The sequence below is a fragment of the Festucalex cinctus genome, chromosome 3 (assembly GCF_051991245.1).
Source record: "Festucalex cinctus isolate MCC-2025b chromosome 3, RoL_Fcin_1.0, whole genome shotgun sequence".
Taxonomy (NCBI): Eukaryota; Metazoa; Chordata; class Actinopteri; order Syngnathiformes; family Syngnathidae; genus Festucalex; species Festucalex cinctus.
Window position 1 is genome coordinate 22320645 of NC_135413.1, and position 24760 is coordinate 22345404.

Below are 24760 nucleotides of genomic sequence, written 5' to 3' on the forward strand. Positions count from 1 at the left end.
CGGGCGTCCAGGCTGCGGGGGCTGCACACAGTGGCATTGTTACGGGGGTGGGGGTGCAGCTGATAAGAGTGAGAGAAATGGATCATTCCCTCAAGTCCTCCCCTCCTCGCCAGGCCTTAACGCAAAACACTCCTGTTGATGTAAGCTGCGGAGGCCCCGCAGATGTGTTTTAAATCATCAAACTGCATAAAAGAATGATGTTTTATGTTTTTTATTGGAAAACATGCCTTATCTGCAGTAAATCCAATGAATTTTTCCGTGTCTAACATAACTTGTAGTGACAGTATAAAGTTTAGTACACGCGTTCCCTCCTCCAGATGTGATATAAGGATGTGTGTTCTGGAAGATTTACAAAGTTAAACCCCAGTCTAGTGTTTTATTGGATAAGTGTAAAATTTATTATTCAACTGTAAACGTTCCACAGGAGTGATTGAAATGCTTTCCACAGCATGAAACACATTTGTGAAAAAAAAAATCTCTATTTTTGTGTAGGGATGATTGGTGCCACTTTTTCGGATCATGATATCTATCTATCTATCTATCTATCTATCTATCTATCTATCTATCTATCTATCTATCTATCTATCTATCTATCTATCTATCTATCTATCTATCTATCTATCTATCTATCCGTCCGTCCATCTTTAGCTCACCCATGACCCTAATGAGAACAATACAATGCCAAAGGAAAATGGATGGATGGATGGATGGATGGTAATGCAAGCCATAAATATGTTTGTACCTTTTTAGACTATTTGTAATTGTCTTGTGTATGGGATGTAACGATAAGCGTGATATCGTGATATTGCGATATTAAAACTGCCACAATATCGTCGTCGTTATGTTCACGATATTTAAATGCACACATGTGTGAAAAAGTCAAGTTGATTTCCATTTGTGCAGTTCTAGCACCCTCTGGTGGCTAGTTTTTAGTGCAGTTTAATTTCACAAGGCATGTTTTGGCCCTTATATGTTTAAAATCTACACTAATTATCAGATGAAGGGGAACATAATATGCCTGTGAAGCAAGTCAATATGTGGAGGAACTCAATGTGTGCGCGCAATGACAACATAACATAATAATAACATACTGTAATAATAACTTAACATCGATGTTATGTACAAAAGCACAATATTGTGCCTTTTTTTTGTATGAGCTCATTTTTTTTACGTTATTGTGACTTTTTTTTAAATATCACCAACCTCCCCACATTATCGTGATAATTATCGTATCGTGATATTCATATTGTGATAATATAGTATCGTGATGTTTGGATATTGTTACATCCCTAATTGTTTCTGGTTTGTACTATAGAAATAGTACATTATAGTGTAAGTATTAGCATTGCTAAAACAACAAATTTGACAATGGCCTAACACTTGTAATACAGCAAAAAAATAAAAAATAAATCTCTCTAACCTAAATCAGTTTAAAACAATTTATGGCAAGTTTAATAAAATTTAAATAACAAATTAATTGTCTTATTTATTTATTCATATTTGAATTATTCGAATGTATTTTTATTCATTTATTTGTTTAAGTCCGGTGCTTCTGATGCTATCCTTTTACAGCCCATCCCTCACCTGCCTGAGCGCCTCATATCCTCTCCTCCGACGCGCTCATCCTGCAAGAGGGAGCGGCAGGAGGAGGGAAACCAACTTCACTCGCTTCTGATTACTTTTACGCAGCTTTTACGCACACCATTTAACCCATTTGACGAGCTATCCTCGCCATTTTGCACGTCGATCGTAACTCGGTAGCGATGTCACGCGGGAGCTGAAGGAAAGGTGCGCTTGAAAATGATTACTCACTGCACCTGTGGATTTGTTTGAGAAAGTAGCGTCTCGTGGTCACCAGCAAGTGAACGAGAGAAAGACGCTCCTCACTTGCAGGATTGGAGCCGAGTGAAACGTTAACTTGCGTCCAGTACGAGACTCTCTTTATTGTGATGCATCTGTGAACGTTTCCCCCATCCGAATTGCTGTCGTTCGGAGCAGGGGGGACTTTTAATGGATTTTTTATGTGGGACTCGCTAGGATGGACGTGGTAGATGAAACCGAAGCTTTACAGAGATTTTTTGAAGGTAAGACGACGCACGGTCGAAAAACTTGCATTGACAATTTAATGTAGCGTTTTAAAACCAGTTCGACAACTATGATACAAAAACACAACGAGTTAGTTATGACTGACTTTACCTGTCTTGATTTGTAACACGACGATAGTCAATCACTTTAATGTGAATTGAACATGTCAGTTATCCATCTTTTTTTTTTCTTTCTTTTTTTTTTTTTTACCAAAAATGCAAGACAGCTGGAGGGTTAAAAGGTGCAGCAGCAAAAGTGCCAGTGATGGGTAGCAGATCAAGTTTAACTCTTGGGGGGTTGTAGGAATTCAAGTTAGGAAGATAAATTGTGTGTTTTAAGAAATGTGAGACATTAGAAATGTCATTTTTTTTCTTTTATATTTTGTATGCGTAACGTTCAGAAAAGCAGGTGGTAGCCTAATATTTTGTCCCCAAAAATTGGAATTTGATTGGGGGGAAAAAAAGTTAATTTAATATGACATCGACAAATCGGTGTTTGTAAGTTTGCTTTTCTTTTTTTTTCTCTTTTTTCTTTATTTGCACGAAAGCACTGCTTTGATTTTAATTCATCCCGGAATTGACTTGGACTCACGTGCTCATAATAAATGACACATCACAGGCAAGATATTGATGCGTACACAGTACATTTTGTAGAGTAAATTTGACTCTATTTAGAGTGGGACCAAATAGACTCGGCTTTAGAGTAATATTTACTCTTGTAAGAGACTAAAATAAAGGCTCTTATTTTTTTTAATTCTTTATTTTATTCTCCTCCAAGTGTAAATATTGGCCTACTCTAAAACTGAGTCTATTTGGTCCCACTCTAAAAAGAGTCAAATTTACTCTACAAAATTTACTGTGTACTCACATCTGTTTGACTCATTCACAACACTGCCACAATATATAACAAGTCTCAGAATTCCCAGCTCACTAATTAGACATCATCAATGTCAAGTGTCTCACAGAAGTCAAGTGCACATAAAGACACTTTGTGGTTTTATGGATAATCAATTATCTGTGCGAATACTTAACACTTTCTTATAGTATACACACAGTGTTAACTTATATTCACAGCCACCCAGGACTGTCAGAGGTTCCGTGCCATTTTGACAGGAATTTAGTGTGTTTACATTCTTGCTTTGGGAGTAAGAGAGATGTTCTCTCTCTAGCTTTATGTGAGCCACACTCGCTCGCACTAAAATGTCAGCTTGGCCATGAAAAGTAAATAGGTGCTTGTTTTTGATGTTTTGAGCCTGTCTCAGATGTTGCCTTTGATGGGCTGCTAATGATTTTTTTTTAAGCTGAAGACGGTGAGCTTGCAAGCCCTTGATATCTTTCCCAGGAAATTCAATTGTGAAAATGTTGGGAATCAAGTGTTCACGTGACATAATGATCAAACAATGTGATTCTCTGACATAAAAAAAAATCCACTGGTGATGTTATCACTTTTTGTTTATTGTGTTCAGTTCCAAGACAAGCAAAGACAAATTAATGGACAGAAAAGTCATGCTAGGGTAATGATGTCATAGCTTCGAACCATGTTGCTCTGAGTCATCCCAATGAAGCTCACAGCCACAGCCATCCACATTTGTTTTGTATTTTGGGATTGCAGTCGAAATATCTTTATGTAACGATCTACATTGTGTTTTTATCTAACTTGACTTCTTGTCAAACAACACTAAGGGCTCTATTTTTGTGCCCAATACAAGTCTGTCTCAAAGTGTTGTGTAAATCTGCACAGGGGCAGGCTGGACAAAGTGTTGGTATTTCCACAGACGCGTGCAAACCAGTGCAGTGTGGCAAATTTAAAACAGGTGTTTGTGCCAAGAGGTTTGCTGATAGTCATTGACATGGCTGAAGAAGACACTGATTAGCAGGTCAATTCTCGCAAAGTACAATCATAAGGATCTGCAATCAGATCTCCATGAACGGATGATATAAAGGTGGCTAAGGAGGTGGCTAAGGAGTACACGGATTTGTGAATTGAACACTTCACAGAGACTGTCTTGAGTGGGGATTGATTTCTCTATTCCCATTAAAAGTCAACTAGCCGAACAACCATACTATTAATGGCGCCATTACATTTAATCAGGTAGTGTAAAACGTAATTTAAAAAAAAAAGTAAGCTATGAAAGTTAGCTTTTGATTTATTTATTTTTTACGATTGCACAATTCTTGTTTTTGCTGCCGTTATCCACGAACACACTCACCCATCACAGTGATGGATCTCACTCGTAAGCAATGTTTTAATAGGATTATCGAAATATGTATACATCACACTAATGCACAGCTTGCATTCCTGGCATAGCCCCGGTGGTTGTTAAAACACAACGAGGTGAGACTGGTGTTTCTCCTCAGCAGACTCCATTAGAGAAACAGCGAGCAGACAGGGTGAGGAGGTGAGACAGAGCAGACTCACAGTGATGAGGGAGAATCGCCCGTTGGGAGAAAGCCAACCAAATCTCAACTGACGACACCCCCCCCACGCCCCCGCCCCCGCCCCACCGGGCCCCCACCACCACACCCACCACCATAACTTGACCTTCTCATCTCTGACTCACTTAGACAATAAACAGTTGCTCACACACACACACACACACATGCACATAACAAAGGTTAGTGACATTTATTGCTGCTGTGTTAATTCATCTCAAGTAATCATCCCTTTTACTGAACAAATGATTGAAATATAACACATTTGGGTTTTGTATATGGTGTCATCATGGACATTTCTAGCAGTAATACATGGTGCTTGGAAGAAAACATATGCCATCTTCATTGTTAAAGAGATCCTCCTGACTACCAGGAAAAATATATTGTCCAATCATGTTCTTTTGATATTCCCCAATCTTTGTGAATTAACTGCAAAAGAATTTTTTTGGGGAAAAAAAATGACATTTTTGTTTTTAAGCTATAATGTGTCCACTACAGAGGACATTTTAAAACTTAAATGCTTGGCTCAAATACAGTTAAAATAATTCAAACAATACTTTAATGTGTTCTTAAGAGTCTTATAGAAAACATGCTAACAACATTTAAAGCTTTAATTTGTTCAATAAAAAGTGTTATACACTTACTTTTCCTCTTCCCTAAAAAGGGAAGCCATTTTATTTTATGATGCAACCAAAGGTAGCAAGGCCCCACCCCTACACATTTGGTATCATTTGGGACTTCATATAAGAAATGACTGTTTGGACTGGTTGATGGACAGGTGCTTTTCTGCTTTTTTGGTCTCAGAGTGCCGTTAAAAACATCCTAACTACTCAGGTGCTACATCTGTGAGCAGTGACGTAGCAACATTCCCCAGTGGCCCCAAGTAAGAAGGGATTGGGTGCCACTGCGGCCATTCGTAGTATACATAGTACGCCATTTTAAAATTGCACCTCTGCAAACAATCACCGTTAATTGTGCTTCATTCAAGTGACTTGTTTTGCTTTAGTTTGTTTAACTTTAGCAAGACTCCTTCTAAGTGAATCACAAAACAGGAAAATAAAATTACTAATCGCATGGGCATTTAAAAAAAAAAAAAAACCTTACTCACATTGTGACTTTTCATGGTCATTTTTATCCACCCATCCATCCATCCATCCATCCATCCATCCATCCATCCATCCATCCATCCATCCATCCATCCATCCATCCATCCATTTTCTAAACCACTTACTCCTCACAAGGGTCGTGGAGTGCTGGAGCCTATCCCAGCCAGCTTCGGGTAGTAGGGTACACCCTGAAGTGTTACTATTCATGGTCGTTTTGAGAAAGAAAAAAAAGAACACCTCATTCTATACATGGTCGTTTTTTTTTTTTTTTTTTTTTTTGTTTTGTTTTGTTTTGTCAAACAAAAGCTTTACTACTATTCATGCTGCAAATGGCTGGCAACCATTTCTGGGTGTACCCCGCCTACTGCCCGAAGCCGGCTGGGATAGGCTCCAGCACCCCACAACCCTTGTGAGGAGTAAGAGGTTAAGAAAATGGATGGATGGATGGATGGATGGATGGATGGATGGATGGATGGATGGATGGATGGATACTACGTGCATTAATGATTATTTACAAAAACAATAATAATAATAAAAAAGCCGGGGCTAGTTGTAAGTTGTCACATTGCAATATTCTTCTCCATCAGACGGCGCAATAAAAAAGTGGAATACTAATTTTCTCCTAGGCCTATAAATGGTCAGGGGTCTGACAAGATGTATGTATGTTCAACAACATGCAGTGAGCACATTCCTTAATCCGCCCTTCAATCATGTCCTCATCCAGCCATTCACCCCCACCCAGAAACATGAATGTGCCAATGTTTGAATGAAATGCTTGGCAGCTGGTAAAGCAAAAAACACATTCACTCAACAACTTTCTCGCAGTGCAGATAGCGTTTCACTTGAAGCCAACGGATGGACTCAGTGTCTGAAGAGCACTGACATCTAGAGTGGTGCATACATCACAGTCTTGCTCTTTATCCCCTTGGAAAAAAAATACAGTTTATTACTCATGTCTCTGTATCAGAATTCCTATTAAGTCCCGTTGTACTCCCAACAAGCTAGTGAATCATGCTTCCAGAAGGTCGTTTTGGAAACGCTGCTTGAAAGCCATACGCGGCCGCCAGCCTTCTCTGATTTACAGCTCCGAAGGTGATTTGCTTTGAGAGGAATGTATTGTTTGAAAGCGGTCAGGCGTGAGGCGCTCACGTATGACTTTTCATTGTCGCGCCTGCACCTTCATCATCAGAGCCAGAGAGTCATCCTCAACTGGGGTGTGTGTATGTGAGTCTCCACAGCTTGGAAACATTCAGAAACACAACCACAACTTTGACTTTTCTGTTTTGTTGTTTTTATCTTCGACAACGTTAATTAGTTTTATATTTGTATCATATGTGTAATTAAAAAAAAGAAAATTACAATTCAAACTTGAAGTAAAGATGATGATGTATTGTTGTTTTTTTATGACAATATTATACTGTAAGTATAATTAATTAGTTAAGTAAGTAGTCTCCAAACCCCCTTCCCCCCACCCCCTTCCCAAAGAACCCTATGAATTTGTTAAAAGGATTATTTACAGAGAACTTAGAGAATATATAAACATGTGCCTTATCTGATGCTGGCAAAAGTGGAAAATAGTTCCATATCCAAATCCACAGCAAAATTTAACGTTTGTTCCCTAACCCCAGCCTCATTTGTTTACTAGTTCTTGTGTAATCCTGCTCAATAACAGAGTTGAAAACATAACCTCCATTGCTGAGAGGTCAAGAGAAAAGAACAGTTGAAGGATGAAAAATGTGCAGAAATAATAAGCACCTGTTTGTTAATTATCATTGTATCCACTTTAACGAAGCATCTTTCGATTATTCCTCCTTTAACTTTCGCCAGCCATTCGCTCTACTCAACTTTTTTTTTTTTTTTTTTTTCAAGCTAGCTGCTTGTCGCGCTCCCAGCCCTGTCACTCCTCTAATCTCCTGAGCCAGGTCCACCAGTGCGACCAGTGCTTGTGAGCGACGAGGGCTGTGTGTGGTAGCCTGGTACAGCCCTTTCTCATGACTGGGGAATAATCCTCATTATAACACCCCCAAGCCATTCACACGCACGCACACACACACACACACACGCATACGCAACAATATGGTTTGCACGCGCAACCTCACACGTACACACTCGTTGAGTCGATCTGCCACTATCGGGTCTGCAGGAGAAGGTCGTCCAGTGCCATTCGTGAAACATGTGAAAATTCGAGCGGAGTTTTTCTTCTCGTGTTTCTTTAAGGGGTTTTCGTCTCAAGGATATCAACATGCTTTGGCTACGTGCAGGTACGCTGATTGATTTAGTGCTTGCCACACAATTAGAGGTTATCTCTTCTCCATCATGTGAAAAAATGTTAGAAAGACTTTGTAGTATAGCTCAGTTTTCTACCCTCTCACCTTTTTTTTGTCTATATGTAACTGCTGGTCCACTGTTTGTGTTCTTCAGTATTCACCTGTGTTGTCTATGGTAACACATTTGCTTGTATTTGACTCGTGCAAGGTGATTAGAATGACACTTAAGAAAAAAATATCCAAAATTGCTTGTCATTGGGACAGTACCCTCAATTTGATAGTTGACTTTCACAAGCTTGGTAACGTACATACTCTACTTTTCCCGGAAAAAGGTATATTGTAAATAGTTATCTTGGACAAGTTAATATGGTATCTTGGAATGGTCTTCTATAGTACTACTTCAAATGACATGATGCAGAAAGTCTTTTTATTATTGTTCTAAAAGCTTGGAATTAGTAATTTTCTGTCCATAAGAGTCGTATGTGTGCGTGTGTCTGGTAGGGGTGTAACGATATCCAAACATCACGATACGATACGATATTATCACATATATGGAGGTCACGATACGATAATTATCACGATAATGGGGGGGGTTGATGATATTTAAAAAGGTCACAATATTGTAACAGTTTGTTACAAAACACGACAAAAAACAAACATTATACTTGACACAGTACGATTACTACTGAAAATGACATCACGTGTGCTCTGAACTCAGATGACCAAACTCAAGAAACAGGTGAGGCATGATTGGTCGTTACCTGTGCTCTCAGCACCTGTGATGTCATTCAGTCATACTCGACAGCAAGTGGAAAAACGTGTTTTTAAAGGTATTAATTGTACATGAGAAAATAACAGGACTCAGTTTTAGAGTAATATATACACTTGGAAGAGAGTAAAATAGAGAATTGGAAAAAAATTGGAATTGGAATTGGAAAAAATAAAACATAGAAGAGGGCGGCACGGTGATCGAGTGGTTATCACGTCCGCCTCCCAGTTCTGAGGTCTCCGGTTCGAGTCCAGGCTCGGACCTTCCTGGGTGGAGTTTGCATGTTCTCCCCGTGCCCGCGTGGGTCTTCTCCGGGTACTCCGGTCTCCTCCCACATTCCAAAGACATGCATGGCAGGTTAATTGGGCGCTCCGAATTGTCCCTAGGTGTGCTTGTGCGTATGGATGGTTGTTCGTCTCTGTGTGCTCTCCGATTGGCTGGACCCAGTCCAGGGTGTCCCCCGCCTACTGCCCAGAGCCAGCTGAGATAGGCGCCAGCACCCCCTGCGACCCTTGTGAGGAATAAGCAGTCAGGAAAATGGATGGATGGATGGAAAACATAAAAGGCACTCAAGGGTTGAGGAACAAACTCACAACCTTCAGTTTGGCAGACTGCACACTACCTACTGTTTGCTTTTTTCCAAGAGACCAAAGACATAATTTTTGGTCTTGGAGGAAGATTTCATGGAATCCTAAAATCAGCGGCAGCTAACATGAGAGATATACGAACAGAAAACAGGAGCTGAGTGGCTCAGACCGTAGCTCGGCAGTCTCCCAAGATGATAGACGTGAGTTCGTTCCTCCACCCTTGAGTCACTTTTATTTTTTCCAATTATTTATTATACTCCCTTCCAAGTGTAAATATTGCTCTAAAATTGAGTAGATTTTGTCCCACTCTAAATAGAATCAAATTTACTCAACATAAATTACTGTGTAGGATAGGAAATGGGTCATGGCTGACAATCTTAATTATTAAACGTGTTCAGTATTTACTACCAAAAATCTTAATGTATGAGGGGAAAACCGACTACTCTTGAATCATTTGCCTCCGTTAATTGTGACATGAACGGAATATAGCCCATCAAAAAAAAGCGCCCTGACTGACAAACAAGGAAGCGTCATAAATAAAACAAAAAAAATGACCCACCGATGTCTTTTTTTTTTTGTCTTTTTTTCTTTTGTATAAAAGAGGATTCTCCAGACACCAAGTATTTCCAAATCAAAATGGTGGAAAAACATACAGTATTTTTTTGTTGAGGCCTCCTTCATCCTGAAAAAGTTTCACAAAAGTCAAAGATAAAGTAAAGTCAATTCTTTAATGCTGGTTGAATTGAGCGTGAGTGAGGCTAACATGCCAGCAATTTGAACTGTGAACTTTTGTGTGACTTTTGCCAGAAGGACTTTTCTTTCTAACTTGTTCTACCTCCGGTACATTCTCCTTTAGAGTTTCAAGAGTTTATTGTGTGAAAAGAGGAAGGAAAACGGAATATGCGCCTATGAACTAATAAGCACCCATGCACACTCTTCTTTTTGTTTGTGTGCATTTTCGATTAATGTCCATCTGACAGCCTGGCTTTGAACTACCATAACACATCTACACGCACTCTCCACCTTAATACACAATTACGCACGCGCACACACCCCCAATCTCTGAAAAGAACCGTCTGTATTGAAGTGAGTGTGACAATGATTTCGCTATGTCTTGTTGGGCACAGCTGGACTGAATATGAGTAAACTTGCACACACCATTGCAACGTCGAAACGCCGCTGAGTGAGTGACGGGGATCGAAGCTGTTGCATTTATATTTGGTCAAGGCTCATGCTTTATTTTTTGAAAGCTCACGGCACACCACTGAATGATGAAGTAACAAAAAGTATACTGCACACTAAAATATTTCTTAACGCAACTCAATTCAACTTTATTTATAAAGCACTTTAAAACAACCATTGCTGCATACAAAGTGTTGTACATACATTAGAAATCAGTCATGCAGTAAAGACAAGTGAAACAAAATAAAATAAATATCAAAAGTAGTTAAGTATACAAATAAATAAAATTAATATTAATCCATTAATAACAAGAAATAGGTAAGTGAAAAGTAAATAAAATAAGTGTCAAATTTAAGAACAATAGCTTGCTAGCTAACTGCACAGCTATAGTGGGGTCCATCAAACCGTTAATGACGGACGCCTGCTTTGACAACGAATAACGGGAAACGTCAAAAAAATTGATGGACAAAGCATTTCCGGAAATGGGTTTTCGTCCATTCATCTAATCGTCAATCCCCCATTGACGGAATGCCCATTTTGCTGATGAATGACAGAAACATTGACGGATGTCCACTTCGAATGACGGAAATATCGAAGGACGCCCATTTGGCTGATGGATTGACGATTACACTACGGTTCGGCTTGGAATAATTGCAGGTTGACGATGACTGAAGGGTGCCCCGACTGTTGACGACTTAAGATTGACGGACGCTCAAAATTCATTGCCGCATCTCCGTGTTTTTTTTTGTTTTTGTTTTTTTCCGACGGTATTGCAATAAATTACAGTAATAAAATAGTAATAAAATGATCAACAAAATGGAGCAGACATCAAATGACCCAATGGTTTACAAAAATTGTATCATTTCAACTTGCCATTTACTTCAACATTTTTCCAATGTTCATCTACTTGATGAATATGTCGGAGCTTAAGAGACATTTTTTTCAATCACTTGTTGATCTTATGCTTGCACTCTGTGCCGGAGGTCTTTGACATCCATTAGACAAAAATGGTGGTGTAACGTCATACCGTGTTTCACCTTCTCTTTGCGGTTCTCCTTCACACTTTCTTTCATTCCATCCTGGGATGTCCAACTTATAGTTTGTCCTCCTTGCCCCTGTTCGCCTCACCCGCCATCCATCCAGCCTCCCCTCTCCCTGTAGCGTTTCGTTATCAGGCTTGCCACTTTAGATTTACGGCTGTTGTGGGTGGGGTGCGCATCTGGATCTTATTTCAGGGGGAACCATCCTGCTTTTCTCCCGCTGCACTGGCACGCATTAGGAGACATTTACCATCTGCTTCGATCCAGTGAAGAGAGTGTAAACATGGTAAAGGTTGCGCAGGACCTGACATTGCAATGTGAAGATTGATGTGACACAATAAAATTCAGAGGGACCCTAATCTGGGTAAAGGACATGTGGTCTGGTTTGTGCCTTCAATACTTTATGTGGTGGTTTGATCTCTTAGCAGTGGCATTATTACGTATGGAGACATTTTCTTTGAAGTTTTTAATGGAAGAACTGCATTTGCGGAAGTAAGTATGCATTTTTGATGAAACAAGAATTCCCAACAATCCCTCCCAGTGAACTACTTCATCTATCATAGAATGCAGAAGAAAAACAAAAATGGACTTGAGGTTGTTTGCCCATTAAGTATTTAATAGGTCCTTACACTCTGCTTCGACCTCAAACACACACACGCACACCCCGAACGCTCAGCTGAACCTAATTGTTGTTTGTAAGAATAAAGAAAAGGGAGTCCACGAGTTACGAACGAGTTACGTTCCTATACTGGCGATGTAACCCGAATTTAAGTTGTATTTCACCGTTAAAAGTCAAAATTTACATCAAAATACGTGGTATAATAATAATTCTAAAATACATTAAAATAAATACAAATATATGATGTTGTACTGACCATTACTGCTTAGAGGTGGATGGAAAAGTCAAATATACTCATGGTTCACAAACACAGACAACCATTAGCACTAGCTAAGCAGGAACACTGGGGACAAAATGGCAGATGAGGGACAAAATGGCAGACGAGGTCCGTCGTAAAGTTGAACTGTCGTAGGTCGAGTGTGTCCCTGTACTCAGTTGATCTGTATGTAAATATATGAATAAGAGCTTGCGTTTCTGGCATGTACACTTACTCTAACAGATTGCGTGCTGTTGGGTTTTGTATCCTACTTTAGGTAGCCCTGATTGTTTTCACCATGGAGCATTTGAAAACCACATATGTTATAAATGAAGTTTGCAGTGATGGAATTGGAAGTGTTAGTGGAAGTCAGAAAACATCAAACTTAGTTACTGAGAAGAAATCAGTCTCTCCGATCATTTGGGAGAAGTTAGCAACAGCAAGAAAGCCATTTTTAGTTTGATTTAATGGGTCCCGAGTTGCCCATTTAGCATGACATGGCATTTAAAACTCGAAAGAGCACATCTATGAACTGCTTCCGGGAGAGGGAGGCACAAATTGCCACTGTGCAGAAATTAAAATGGGTCAGATGCAAGGAAATGAAGAGTTAAAAGTAGTTTTGTCATAGGTGATACGGCATGACTCTTTCTTGTGGCTGGCTCCAAGTCAGTCAGTCATCATCAGAAATTCTAAACTTCCAATTCTGTTTGTTTTTCAGGTTTCAAAAATGTTTACACGAGCGGAATAACAAATCCTCATAAGGCACAATTTGGCAAATTTAGCTTTTGTTTTTAATCCATACTTTGTACCAGGCCACACGGGTCGGGTGTCATTTTTACAAATTATTAGCCAATCTTAAGTTTTGAAAATGCCTTGCTCTATTTGATGCAATGTAAAAGGTTGAACAAACTTGCCGTTTTTTCAGAGTCTAACTGAAAAGTGACCATTTTCAGAAGTGTATGGTTTTGGCCTGACGCCAGCTATATGCTACTGCTAGAACAAACAAAATAAAGTGCATGGCAATTTTGCGCACGTGGCAAGCGCAATGTTGGTTGCGTCTCATCAGCGGATAAGCTTCCACATCTGTTACCGTGAGCAAGCTAGTTTTTTGCATGTGCAAACTTTTAGTAAATCAGGTTATTAGTGAGGTCATGTGTTAAGGATTTGAGAGGCTTTGGTTCACAAAGGGTGAAAAAGAAAGTCTTTGCATTCAAGTAGCACGGAATGATTGTGTTTCCCAACTTATTGAGTCAAGGCGGGATCTCACGGCACTCCACCAATCTGAAATTCTACGTACATTTTACACTCACGACATATTAAGTTAACAAATGCAGTAAAGCCCCTTCAATCGTGGGGTTTACGTTCCTGAACAACAACACAAGTGAAGTCAGAGAGAGAGAAATTCCCTATTTAAATAGACAGTAGGCATGTTTTATAACATTTACGGCTCTTATCATTTTAAAGGTATTTAAACGCACGTTTAAAATGGTAAAAACCTATTTAAATACTTAAAATATATTGATAAAGAGCAAAAGCAATGGATAAGAGAAATAGTTAGTGTTCCTATCCCTCAATGTGTTCACAGAAAAGAAATTAGTTTCTACCCAAACCAACAAAGTTAACTTATCATCTCACAACATACATCAATAATCCTGCCCAAAGATGTAGCTGTCATGACTAGGGTCATGCAAGGGTTCTGTTTACTGTCATGACTGGGGTCATGCAAGGGTTATGCTTACTGCCATGACTAGGGTCATGCAAGGGTTCTGTTTACTGTCATAACTAGGTTCATGCAAGGGTTATGTTTAATGTCATGACTAGAGTCATGCAAGGGTTATGCGTACTGTCATGACAAGGGTCATGCAAGGGTTATGTTTAATGTCATGACTAGGGTCACGCAAGGGTTATGTTTACTGTCATGACTGGGGTCATGCAAGGGTTATGCCTACTGTCATGACTAGGGTCATGCAAGGGTTATGCTTGGGCCATGCAAGGGTTATGTTTGGGTCATGACCGTGTGGTCTGTTTTGTGTCTGTTTTGAACTGATGTAACCAGCATCTAGTTTCAACTGCTAAGACGCTATGTGATGTCAGAAGCTATATGATGTCAGGAATCTTTAAACTCTTTATCTGGTCAACAGCCAATCAGATAATTCCATGTCAGTCCGGTTACCCACATGTCTAGCCACAACCAATCAGATCGTTTTGCTGTCCATATAAGCCTGTCTAAGAAGTGTGTTTTTGTTGGATTCTTACCTCTGTCCATCTGGCCACCTGCTCGTCTACTCCTCGGCCTAAGTTAGTTCCATGCCTCTGGATCCATGATGCCTTCTTGTTGTTTCTGGTCAAGTCAAGATAGTTCCACGCCTCTTGATGTTATCCGAATAAATTGTTAAACTATTATTTGTGTCTGCGTTTTTGGGATCCGAACACCAGAACTTAACAGTAGTGTATGTGAGTATATGAGTTTACAGCCATGGCCTTCTGTAGGTATAAAAACAGGATTGAAGATTTCACATTCAATAATCATCAGAAAAAAAACTAGGTTGAGCTTGAAACACTTCCTGTTTTAACACTTCTTCCTCCAAATTTACAGTGTTAAACAATAGTGTGCCGCCATCTACTCTCTGACACCGGAATTACACCCAAAATAAACAAGAACAAAATAAAGTATTATACACTGTCCAAAAAAAATAAACGCAGAATCCACAATGGAGGGTTTACTGTATATTAAAATCAAACACGAGAGTGCAGTCATGCAGCAACAAGATGAACTGTTTGTTGTAATTGAGGAGGGCAGCTTTCCAGTTTATGTATGAAGCAATGTTAACTACTAACATACTTAGACAGAAAGTAACCTCACATTCCCGCCAAGTAAATCATAGATTTTCTTGTACTTGTTTATCCATTTTGAAATACAGTACACGGAAAATGCCATCTAATCAAGTTAGTCGCGATAAGGAGGAAAAGGAGACGCACTGGTCATTACGCCATACAGTAAGATTGTCCATGTGGCAGTGTGCGGAGTTGCTGAAATATTCCTGTTGTTAATTCCCAGATGCTCTCCATCTCCACTCTCTGACCCTCTCCCCTTTACCCCAGGCCATGATATTACCAGTACTCTGGATACAGCCAACATCGACACCAGTATCCTGGAAGAGTACATCAGCAAGGAGGACGATAGCGCTGACATGTCAGTAGGGACTACACGCCAACCCGGCAACGTCAAAACAACACACGCTGCCCATGCAGTTCATGTCGTTACAAAGGAATTTGTTTTCTCTGATAAGGCTAATCCCCCCCTTTTTTTTCTCCTCTTCGGGTCTCCCAGCTGTTTCTCAGAGGTCCACAGCACCCCGGGACCAAATTACTCATCTCCCCAGGCGGGAGTGTCCTCGTCGGGGGGGTTGGTGTGCGGCGTGAGCCCTCCGATTCCCCTCCGCCAGGGAGCCCCTCCGCCCGGACCTCCGAACTGCCAGAACGCGTACCCTCCGGGTCCTTCCTTGAGCCTGCGGCACAGCTACCCCTGCCTGGGTCAGCATCAGCAGCACCAGCAACACCAGCAGCACCAACAGCCTCACGTCAAACCCGAGCACAGAGGCCACTACGCCCCTGGGTGAGCACACCTGTAGATCGAGGGTTAGCTAACTTTTGTGCGCAAAGGCCAAATGGGATTTTGAAATGTTTTGTAAAATATGCAAAGTCATATAGTAAACAGATGGTGAACGGTTCTTAAAAAAAAAATGCTTCAAGTTGTTTTTTGCCACGTTTGTTGAAATGTATTGCCAAACTAAACATAAAACAACCACATAGACAATCCTTTACAGTCCACTAGCTTAATGCTAACGCTGAATAGCATCTACGTATGTTGTTGTGCTTTTATCCTCTACGCAACAAGTTGCAGCAACACATATAGACAGACAATATTACCCAGTTATATTCTTTCTTTACTGTATCAATTATGTATTCATTCAGCATCTGTTTCATTTTAGAACTCTTCCGGAGTCTCCACCAGACTCAAGCTCAGAACCTTACTCACCTCAACAGGTGAATGGTGAGTATCCACTGTTTGCTGAACACACTATGAATTTGGTTGATACAACAAACTTAGAAATACAAACAGGGACAAGAAATGTCAGGGAACTCGTGAGAAGACATGATGCAACGATCGCATAGGTGCAGTAAATATTTTTCCATCTGCCCCCAAGCCGATCACGAAAATAGAACAACAAATTGCATTTGGGTCACAATTAAATTAATATAATGTTACTCATCACTTTATGGCATTCAAAATGAATCGATCTGCATCTAAGTCAATATTCAAAGACACTGAAAGCAGATAGTCTTAATATAAGATTTGCTGCTTTAATTTAAGGGCTTTTAACTTTTTAAGATGCATGGAAACTAAGCGTCAGTATGTCACTATGCACTAATTGCTCATCACATACCTGCATTGTTCTTATATATTTGTTCAAAGGTGTGGAGAAGTGTTATCAGATTAACAATGACCCAGTTTAAAAAAAAAAGAAAAAAAAAAGAAAGAAAAACGCAAAACGCACTTAGTCTTATACAGTCAACTGGACTTAGAAAAATGGAATCTCCATATCACAATTTAAAAATAACTTACAGACGTAAATCATTTTGGAAGTTGGCTGACATTTCAATGACTGTCCTATTAAAGTGGAGGAGATAACGTCATATCTTGTTTATGACTGCCACCGTCTCTTTCAGACCCGCACATGATTAGGACCATGACACCGGAAAACATGTGTCACATGACTCCGACGCCACCCCTTCCGCCTCACGGCCACTATCCCAGCATGCACCGGGACATGTACCTGAAGCCAGAGCCCATAATATCACAGTATCCCATCGGCCCGGCCACGAGTGCCGGTGGAGACCTGCAGCAGACGCAGATGCTTCACCAACTACTGCAACATCCGCAGGGGCAGGAGTAAGTCATGATGACAATGATGATGATGATGATGATGATGATGATGATGATGATGATGATGATGATGATGCAAAGAAGAACAATTAGTCACTGTTCATTATTGGTTCAAAAATAGGTTTCAGCTTATGTTTTGTGTCCTTTTTTTAATACTGTTTCTGCAAAGCTTTGCCCTAAGATAGCACCATGACAAAATGGACTTATGTAAATAGGAAAGAAGCAGAGGTGGGGGACTGGCGTCACATGACTTGACTCAAGCCAGACTCCAGTCGCCAATTTTAGGACATGCTAGGCTAAAACTTTGACTTTCACCTTTGACATTCTTGAGATCGACTTTGACTTGAATTAACATGACTTAACAAGTCATCCTGAATTTTAATATTATTAGGCGTTTTTCCACCGCTGGAACTTTTGGAGAACTTTTCCGTTTACCTTGGTAAAATTCAGTTTGGGCGTTTTTCCACCAACAACAATTACCATGGTAATTAAATTCCCCAGGGGGCATCCAAGTACTATCTCGGTAGCAGGGTCTTGCTGAACCAGGCAGGAACGTTGAGGGGGCGGGCTGCAATGACCAAGGCTGACTGGTCAAATTTGGGGGTGCTGTTTTTAACATCGGCTGGACTCAATCAAATTAATTTGAATTAATTACCGTGAACTGCAAGACGCTGTGGAAACACAAATCATAAATTCCCTGCGGACCTTTTACCACCAAGAACTCCCTTTACGGTACCAGAACTCAAAGTTCCTGGACTTGTTGGTGGAAAAACGCCTGTTGAATCGAAAGTTATTGTCTTTTTTTAGTGTCGCAAACCTGGCAAGCGGGGCCACATGTATACACTGTAAACCCAGATAAATTGAGTTTACTGAATAAATACTAGTAAACCTTGAGAAAACTAAGTAATGCATATGGGCTATGCTATGCTATGCTATGCTATGCTATACTGTGCTATGCTATGCTATGCTATGCTATGCTATGCTAGGCTATGCGATGCTATGCTATGCTATGCTATGCTACGCTACACAGTAGCGTAAATATTATTATTATATAATATATAAAATATTAATTTTTACTGCTGAAAATGGGGTCAAGTATTCCTTTAATTGAGTATATACAGACAAATGCATTTTTTTGTATTATGATCAGTGACAGAAAACATTTTTATCACACTGTGACTGAAAAGGATTCTACGACTTTACTTGCAGTAAACCAAGTAATGACTTAATTGACCTGCTTGAAATTTAGTGGGCACTTGACGTTAATGGTGATGTAATGAAGTAAGGTTAATATTTTAAATTTAGTTTGAATAGTTATATAACTGCTTTAAGGTAGTAGTAGCAGTAGTAGTTTGTGGTATACTCATGACTATTAATATAGGCCAGTATAAAAACAATTGCTGCTATCAAGGGTTTACTGTAATTGTTCACATACTGTACAGATGAGATGATCATTTTTATTTCCATTTATTTCAACAGTGGAATTCCTGTCCACCAGGCCAAAAAGAGGAAACATTCTGACTCGCCCAACAGCACTCTGAATTCCCAAATCCTCACAGGTATCATCAAACAAGAACCAGGTAGGCAGGCATCTTTCTTTCTTCCTCACCTCTCCTACTTCACCCGCTCTTGCTTTTTAACAAAACAGAACAGTTTGGACATTTGGTAGTTTTATGTTCTCGCCTTCATCCTGATATCATATCATGTGGTTTCATTATAGGTTTGTTGCAGGATGCAGACAATGGATACATGGATCCAAATTATCAGTGCATTAAGTGGCAACCTCACCAGCAGAACAAGTGGACGCCGCTTTATGATGCAAACTGCAAAGAGCTGTGGGTGAAATTTATGTTGGCAAATCTTTACTTTAAACAGAAAGTACTTATCAGCCAGAAATGGAAAGGAGTGATAATTGTTTGAAAAGATAATTCAACCACAGAACTGGCATCGCTGAGCCGCAGAGGTCTATAAATTCCTCAGAGGTGAACCGCGCGGAGGAGTGATCCAGCGCAGGGTTTCGATTAAGAAAGACATCGTGAGGAGGGAGGAGGAAAATGAAGGAGGAAATTAGCACAAGTGCTTTTTTTGCAATGGTGGAAACGGAGAGTAATGAGTAGAAATGAGCTCATCAGACCTTTTCGGTAGTGGACATCAGCACATGAAAAAGATGTTGCATGTAGTTCAGGAATCTCTGGGACACTCTAAGGTCAAGCACAATCCTTAACCAGTTTGTTTTTGTTTGATTTTGAATAAGGATAAATGAGTTAGAAAAAATAATTTGATTGGGATTTTTTTCCTTAATCTAAGCATTACAATTATTCTACGGCGTATAAGGGCCACGTATATTTTTTTTTAGAGGGAGTAATATTCTGAGAAAAAAAAAACTCTGAAACTTACGACAAATACACGTAGCATATATATAGTCTAATGTGAGGATTTTTTGGTGGTTAATAACATACTGGTTATAAAATGGGAAGGCAGGATGGAGACGCATTCATTCTTAATTTAAACTTTACTTTTGTGTTTTGTTTTTTGTTTGTTTGTTTTGTGTGTGTGTGTGTGTGTTTTTTTTTTGTATATTACACTCACACAAACAAACATGGCCAACCAAGCAAGGAAGCGAACCCACGCCACCTGCAACTTTACTTGTCAAACACAGCTGAGCTAGAGCGACAACACTTCCTGATCCCCTTTGGCTGACTAACACTAACCAATCATAAGCTAGCATACTAGGTAAATGCAAGTGAATGGAGGAGCGCAGCAGATTCGACATATCAACTTAGATACTTGTACAAAAAAATTAACATATAAAAAAAAAAAAAAATGAATTAGCAGAAAGAGTTTATCTACTTTAATTCAGCATTTTTTTTTCACACTTCCCTCTTATGTCATCATGTCTTTAGTCCGATGCCAACCTACCGAGTCGATGCCGACAAAGGCTTCAACTTCTCCTTGTCCGACGATGCTTTTGTGTGCCAGAAGAAGAACCACTTCCAAGTGACCGTGTACGTAGGGATGCTGGGAGATCCCAAGTACGTCAAGACAAGCGAAGGCCTTCAGCCCATCGACTGTTTCTATCTCAAACTCAACGGAGTGAAAGTGAGAGAATGTAGTGATGGATGTCGTCCTGTCAAAAAGGGGCCTCACGGCATATTTATTTAGGGTGTTGTTTTTCTTTCTCTGGATTGCAAGGTGGAGGCCATGAACCAGTCCATCAGCGTGGAGCAGTCGCAGTCGGATCGAAGCAAGAGGCCTTTCAAGCCAGTTTTGTAAGGAAAAAAAAAAAAAACATTTTCTGAACATGTGTTTTTAATAAGATTTTAGACGGAAGGGCAGCACAGCTGGCTCACAGTTCTGACTGCATGTTAGACTGAGACTTAGACTTAGACTTGATTGATCCCTTTGGGATGGCTCCCTCTGGGAAATTTACATGTCCAGCAGCAATAAGAACAGATAATAAAATAAAAAATAATTCAATCAATCAATAAATAAGGTTATTACACCAGAGATTGTAATAATAATAATAATAATAATAATAATAATAATAATAATAATAATAATAATAATAATAATAATAATAAATAAAAATTCAATCAATAAGTAAATAAGGTTATTACACCCGAGATCGAATTAATAATAATAATAATAATAATAATAATAATAATAATAATAATAATAATAATAATAAATACAAATTCAATCAATCAATAAATAAGATTATTAGACCAGAGATTGAATTATTATTATTATTAATAATAATAATAATAGTAATAATAATAATAATAATAATAATTAAAAATGTAATCAATCAATGAATACGGTTATTACACCGGAGATTGAATTAAATAAATTAAAGTACAGTAAAGTGCCATATTTGTGAAGTGCACACTACACTCTCCAGATGATTTGATGATGTGCCAGTCTGCCACAGAACAGCACCAACTAATGCCAAGGAGGACTTACTCAATGTTTTTTTTTCTTTTTTGCCTTAACTATCAGTGGCTTGCATCGACAGCCTCCACTAGTACCTGAAAACGTAAAATAAGACCAATATTGGCCAGATACCGATACTTGATATCAATACTCGCGCATCTCTATAGTAAATAAGCCTCAAACTGCAGTATGATCCCACACTTCAACACTTCAAACTAATTTTGCGTCATTATCCTTAAACATTTCCTGACAATAAAGGTCTAACATGACTTTTCTCTCCTCGAAGGGTCACCTTGCCCCAAGAGCAAGTCACAAAAGTAACAGTGGGCCGACTCCACTTCAGTGAGACCACAGCAAACAATATGAGGAAGAAAGGCAAACCAAACCCTGACCAAAGGTGTGTGTTGATCATTTTTCATTACAACAGGCACTTCATTACACGACACCTACGCTTATTTTTGTCCTTGCAGGTACTTCATGCTTGTGGTGGCGCTGCACGCTCAGTCCCACAGTCAGACCTACACTGTGGCTGCTCATGTGTCTGAGAGGATCATCGTCAGGGTAACGTCCAGCCATGTCTGTCTGCCTCCTACAGCAATCTTATCAGCTGTGAATGGGACATCTCATTTCCTCCGCATGCCGTTCTTCAATAGTTTCTCTCCTTTTATTCCTCTCCTGTGTGGATGAAATATTGTAACTGTAATGTCATTGTAAAATGAATTCTATTGTAGAAAAATGTGCATTTATTTTACTTCTTGTGTATGTTACACTATATGGATAAAAATATTGAGACAGTAGTTTTATGAGAGCACCAAATGTGACCCAAATGACCCAATTTACTTAGTTGTTCTCCAAATTACATGTAATTGATATCATGTTTATCCATGTTATCCCTATTTACTAGGGATGTAATGATATCCAAACATCATGATACGATATTATCACGATATGAAGGTCGCGATACAATAATTATCACGATATTGCGGGGAGGTTGGCGATATAAAAAAAAGGTTACAATATTGTAAAAAAAAAAAAAAATCTCATACTAATATATATATATATATATATATATATATATATATATATATATATATATATATATATATAATATTTATACAATATTATATATTTCATATACAATATTTATAAAATATAACAAAAAACATCGCAAGATTGTAAAAAAATAAAATAAAATAGCTCATACTAAAAAAAAGAAACACAGAATGTTACGTTCCCCTTCATCTGACCATTAATGTGGATTTGAAACATAGAAGGGCCAAAACATGCCTTGTGAAAATTAAACTGCACTAAAAAAGAAAAAAAAACTGCCACCAAAGGGTGCGAGAACTGCACAAATGGAAATCAACCTGACTTTTTTTTTTTTAACAGATGTGCTGCTCTTAATATCGTGACATGATAACGACGATATATTGTGGCAGTTTTAATATAGCGATATCACGATATTGCCGTTATCGTTACATCCCTACTATTTACACATAAAAAAATTTCCTGCTACATAAAAGCAGGCAAGAATATGGCAGAGTGGGGCAAATGTAGGAATTAAAATGCACACTTAACCAATAAATCTTGTTAAATAATTATTTGAATATGAAGTGTGTCCCAATACTTTTGTCCATGATGATTATTTGGCCCTTTTGAGCCTGTTGTTACTGATAACTCAACGATAGCTCCTTTGCACCTCTACCACATCTGTCGGTCACAGGCATCCAACCCAGGCCAGTTTGAAAGCGACTCTGATGTGTTGTGGCAACGAGGCCAATTGCCCGACTCGGTCTACCATCACGGCAGGGTCGGCATCAACACCGACCGGCCCGACGAGGCCCTTGTTGTCCACGGCAACGTCAAGGTCATGGGCTCCCTCGTGCATCCGTCTGACATCCGAGCCAAAGAGAACGTACAAGAGGTCAGGATGTTTGCACGTGTGTTTGTGATTCCGTCCTTGTCTTCATGAATCATGCCTGCCTTGATCCATTCATCTGTGTTTTCATCCCATCTGCATCTGCTTGGTTGTTGTTCCGTGTGCATGTAGGTGGACACCACAGACAATCTGAAACGGATTTCTCAGATGAGGCTGGTCCATTATCAATACAAGCCTGAGTTTGCTGCCACCGTCGGCATAGAGAACACTGCAGAGACTGGTAACAAACATAGTAACTCATCTCATTTCATCACTTCCTGTATTTACTATTTACTATTCTAATAACTGTGTTTTGTGCTTCATGGGTGTTGGATGTGTGTCTGTCACATTTATATACTATACCAATATGTTGTCCTCCAGGAGTGATCGCTCAAGAGGTCCAACAAATCTTACCTGATGCAGTCAAGGAGGGGGGAGATGTTGTGTGCGCCAACGGGGAAACCATTCCGAACCTTTTAGTTGTCAACAAGGTAACAACAACACCAGTGTATTTGTTTTTACCTGCAGTATAACCCTATTGGTTAAAAGTAAATAAATAAATATTTACTGAGCCAGATGTCCATGATAATCGACATTGATAATCTTCACTAGAATAAAAAGAGTTCTACCTTTTGACTATGTTCTACCTCTCTTATAGCTCTTTCAATATAACTCTAATGATTTAATAGGGCAGCCTCCCATGTTGGATACATTTTAGCCTATATTTTTCCATTTTCAAGTACATAAAGAATTTAACAAGATTAGCCTGACGTAAATCCGCTCTATTCTGTAATTGGGTCCACGAATCATTTACATTATATTTAGAGTCCTGTCTGATTTCTTGTATAATTTTGCCCTTTTTTCCCCAATTAATTTTAAAATGTTTTATTCATTTTCTATTTATTTTTGTATTCATTTATCTCATTAAATAATTGGTTAGTTGATGAAAAACATACATAAATATTTATTTTATTAAAGTGACATTGTGTTGAATTTAGTGCCATCTAGTGGTGAACTAATAATTGGTTAATTTTAAAAACCCGCTATTAATTTCAATAACAACAACAACAAAAAAGTTCTATTACATCAACGTACATTTTTTAATACAATCATAGGTCCATTAATCGCAAATTATACAGGCTTACATGAGGCTGACATGTTTCACCGGAATCTTTCTGCTACAAATACCCAAAGGAGACAAATTTAGTACTGAGCTTGCAAATTGAGGTCTCACTGCGTCACTGTACTGCGCCTGCTTCAAAATGCACACACTTCAAACTTAGATAGGCATATTATTGTCATATTTATGAATGAAGTACGATGACATCCACCACACATAGCGGAGCACAGAATCTGTCTGCCTGCTCCTCAATCAAATTCACCAAAATTGCATTACACCGCCTGCACCACAACTTAGACCTGCTCAGAGCGGATCTAAATTCTAGTTTTCTTTCTGTCACCAAATTGTCAGGTGCACTGGCTTCCCACAATCCATTGGAGTGCATAGCCTGTCACAGCACAGTTTGCCAAAGTCGCAAACACAGTAAACTAGTACACGAATGAAGATGTGCCAGTTTTTACGCGAAGTGTACATGCACTGGTCTGCGAAAATACTGTG

At 39.2% G+C, this 24760-nt stretch overlaps 1 protein-coding gene across 7 annotated transcripts in view; it reads left to right on the plus strand.

Moving 5' to 3' along the window:
- Positions 1 to 1646: 1646 nt before the first annotated feature.
- The window catches only part of myrf (myelin regulatory factor), a 30377-nt gene continuing 7263 nt past the window's right edge, over positions 1647 to 24760 (plus strand). For 2 of the 7 annotated variants that reach the window (XM_077516712.1, XM_077516718.1), the window contains exons 1-14: positions 1647 to 2084; positions 15446 to 15536; positions 15675 to 15959; positions 16336 to 16397; positions 17075 to 17297; positions 18771 to 18871; positions 19012 to 19126; positions 20195 to 20390; positions 20475 to 20560; positions 21511 to 21621; positions 21695 to 21800; positions 22948 to 23148; positions 23275 to 23383; positions 23524 to 23633. In XM_077516712.1, the coding sequence (XP_077372838.1) occupies positions 2039 to 2084; positions 15446 to 15536; positions 15675 to 15959; positions 16336 to 16397; positions 17075 to 17297; positions 18771 to 18871; positions 19012 to 19126; positions 20195 to 20390; positions 20475 to 20560; positions 21511 to 21621; positions 21695 to 21800; positions 22948 to 23148; positions 23275 to 23383; positions 23524 to 23633 (1842 nt within the window). In that variant the 5' untranslated portion in view covers positions 1647 to 2038. Of the gene's footprint in view, positions 2085 to 7465; positions 7885 to 15445; positions 15537 to 15674; positions 15960 to 16335; positions 16398 to 17074; positions 17298 to 18770; positions 18872 to 19011; positions 19127 to 20194; positions 20391 to 20474; positions 20561 to 21510; positions 21622 to 21694; positions 21801 to 22947; positions 23149 to 23274; positions 23384 to 23523; positions 23634 to 24760 lie in introns of those variants that run through there. The other 5 variants (XM_077516714.1, XM_077516713.1, XM_077516716.1 and 2 more) reach the window with 5 other exon arrangements.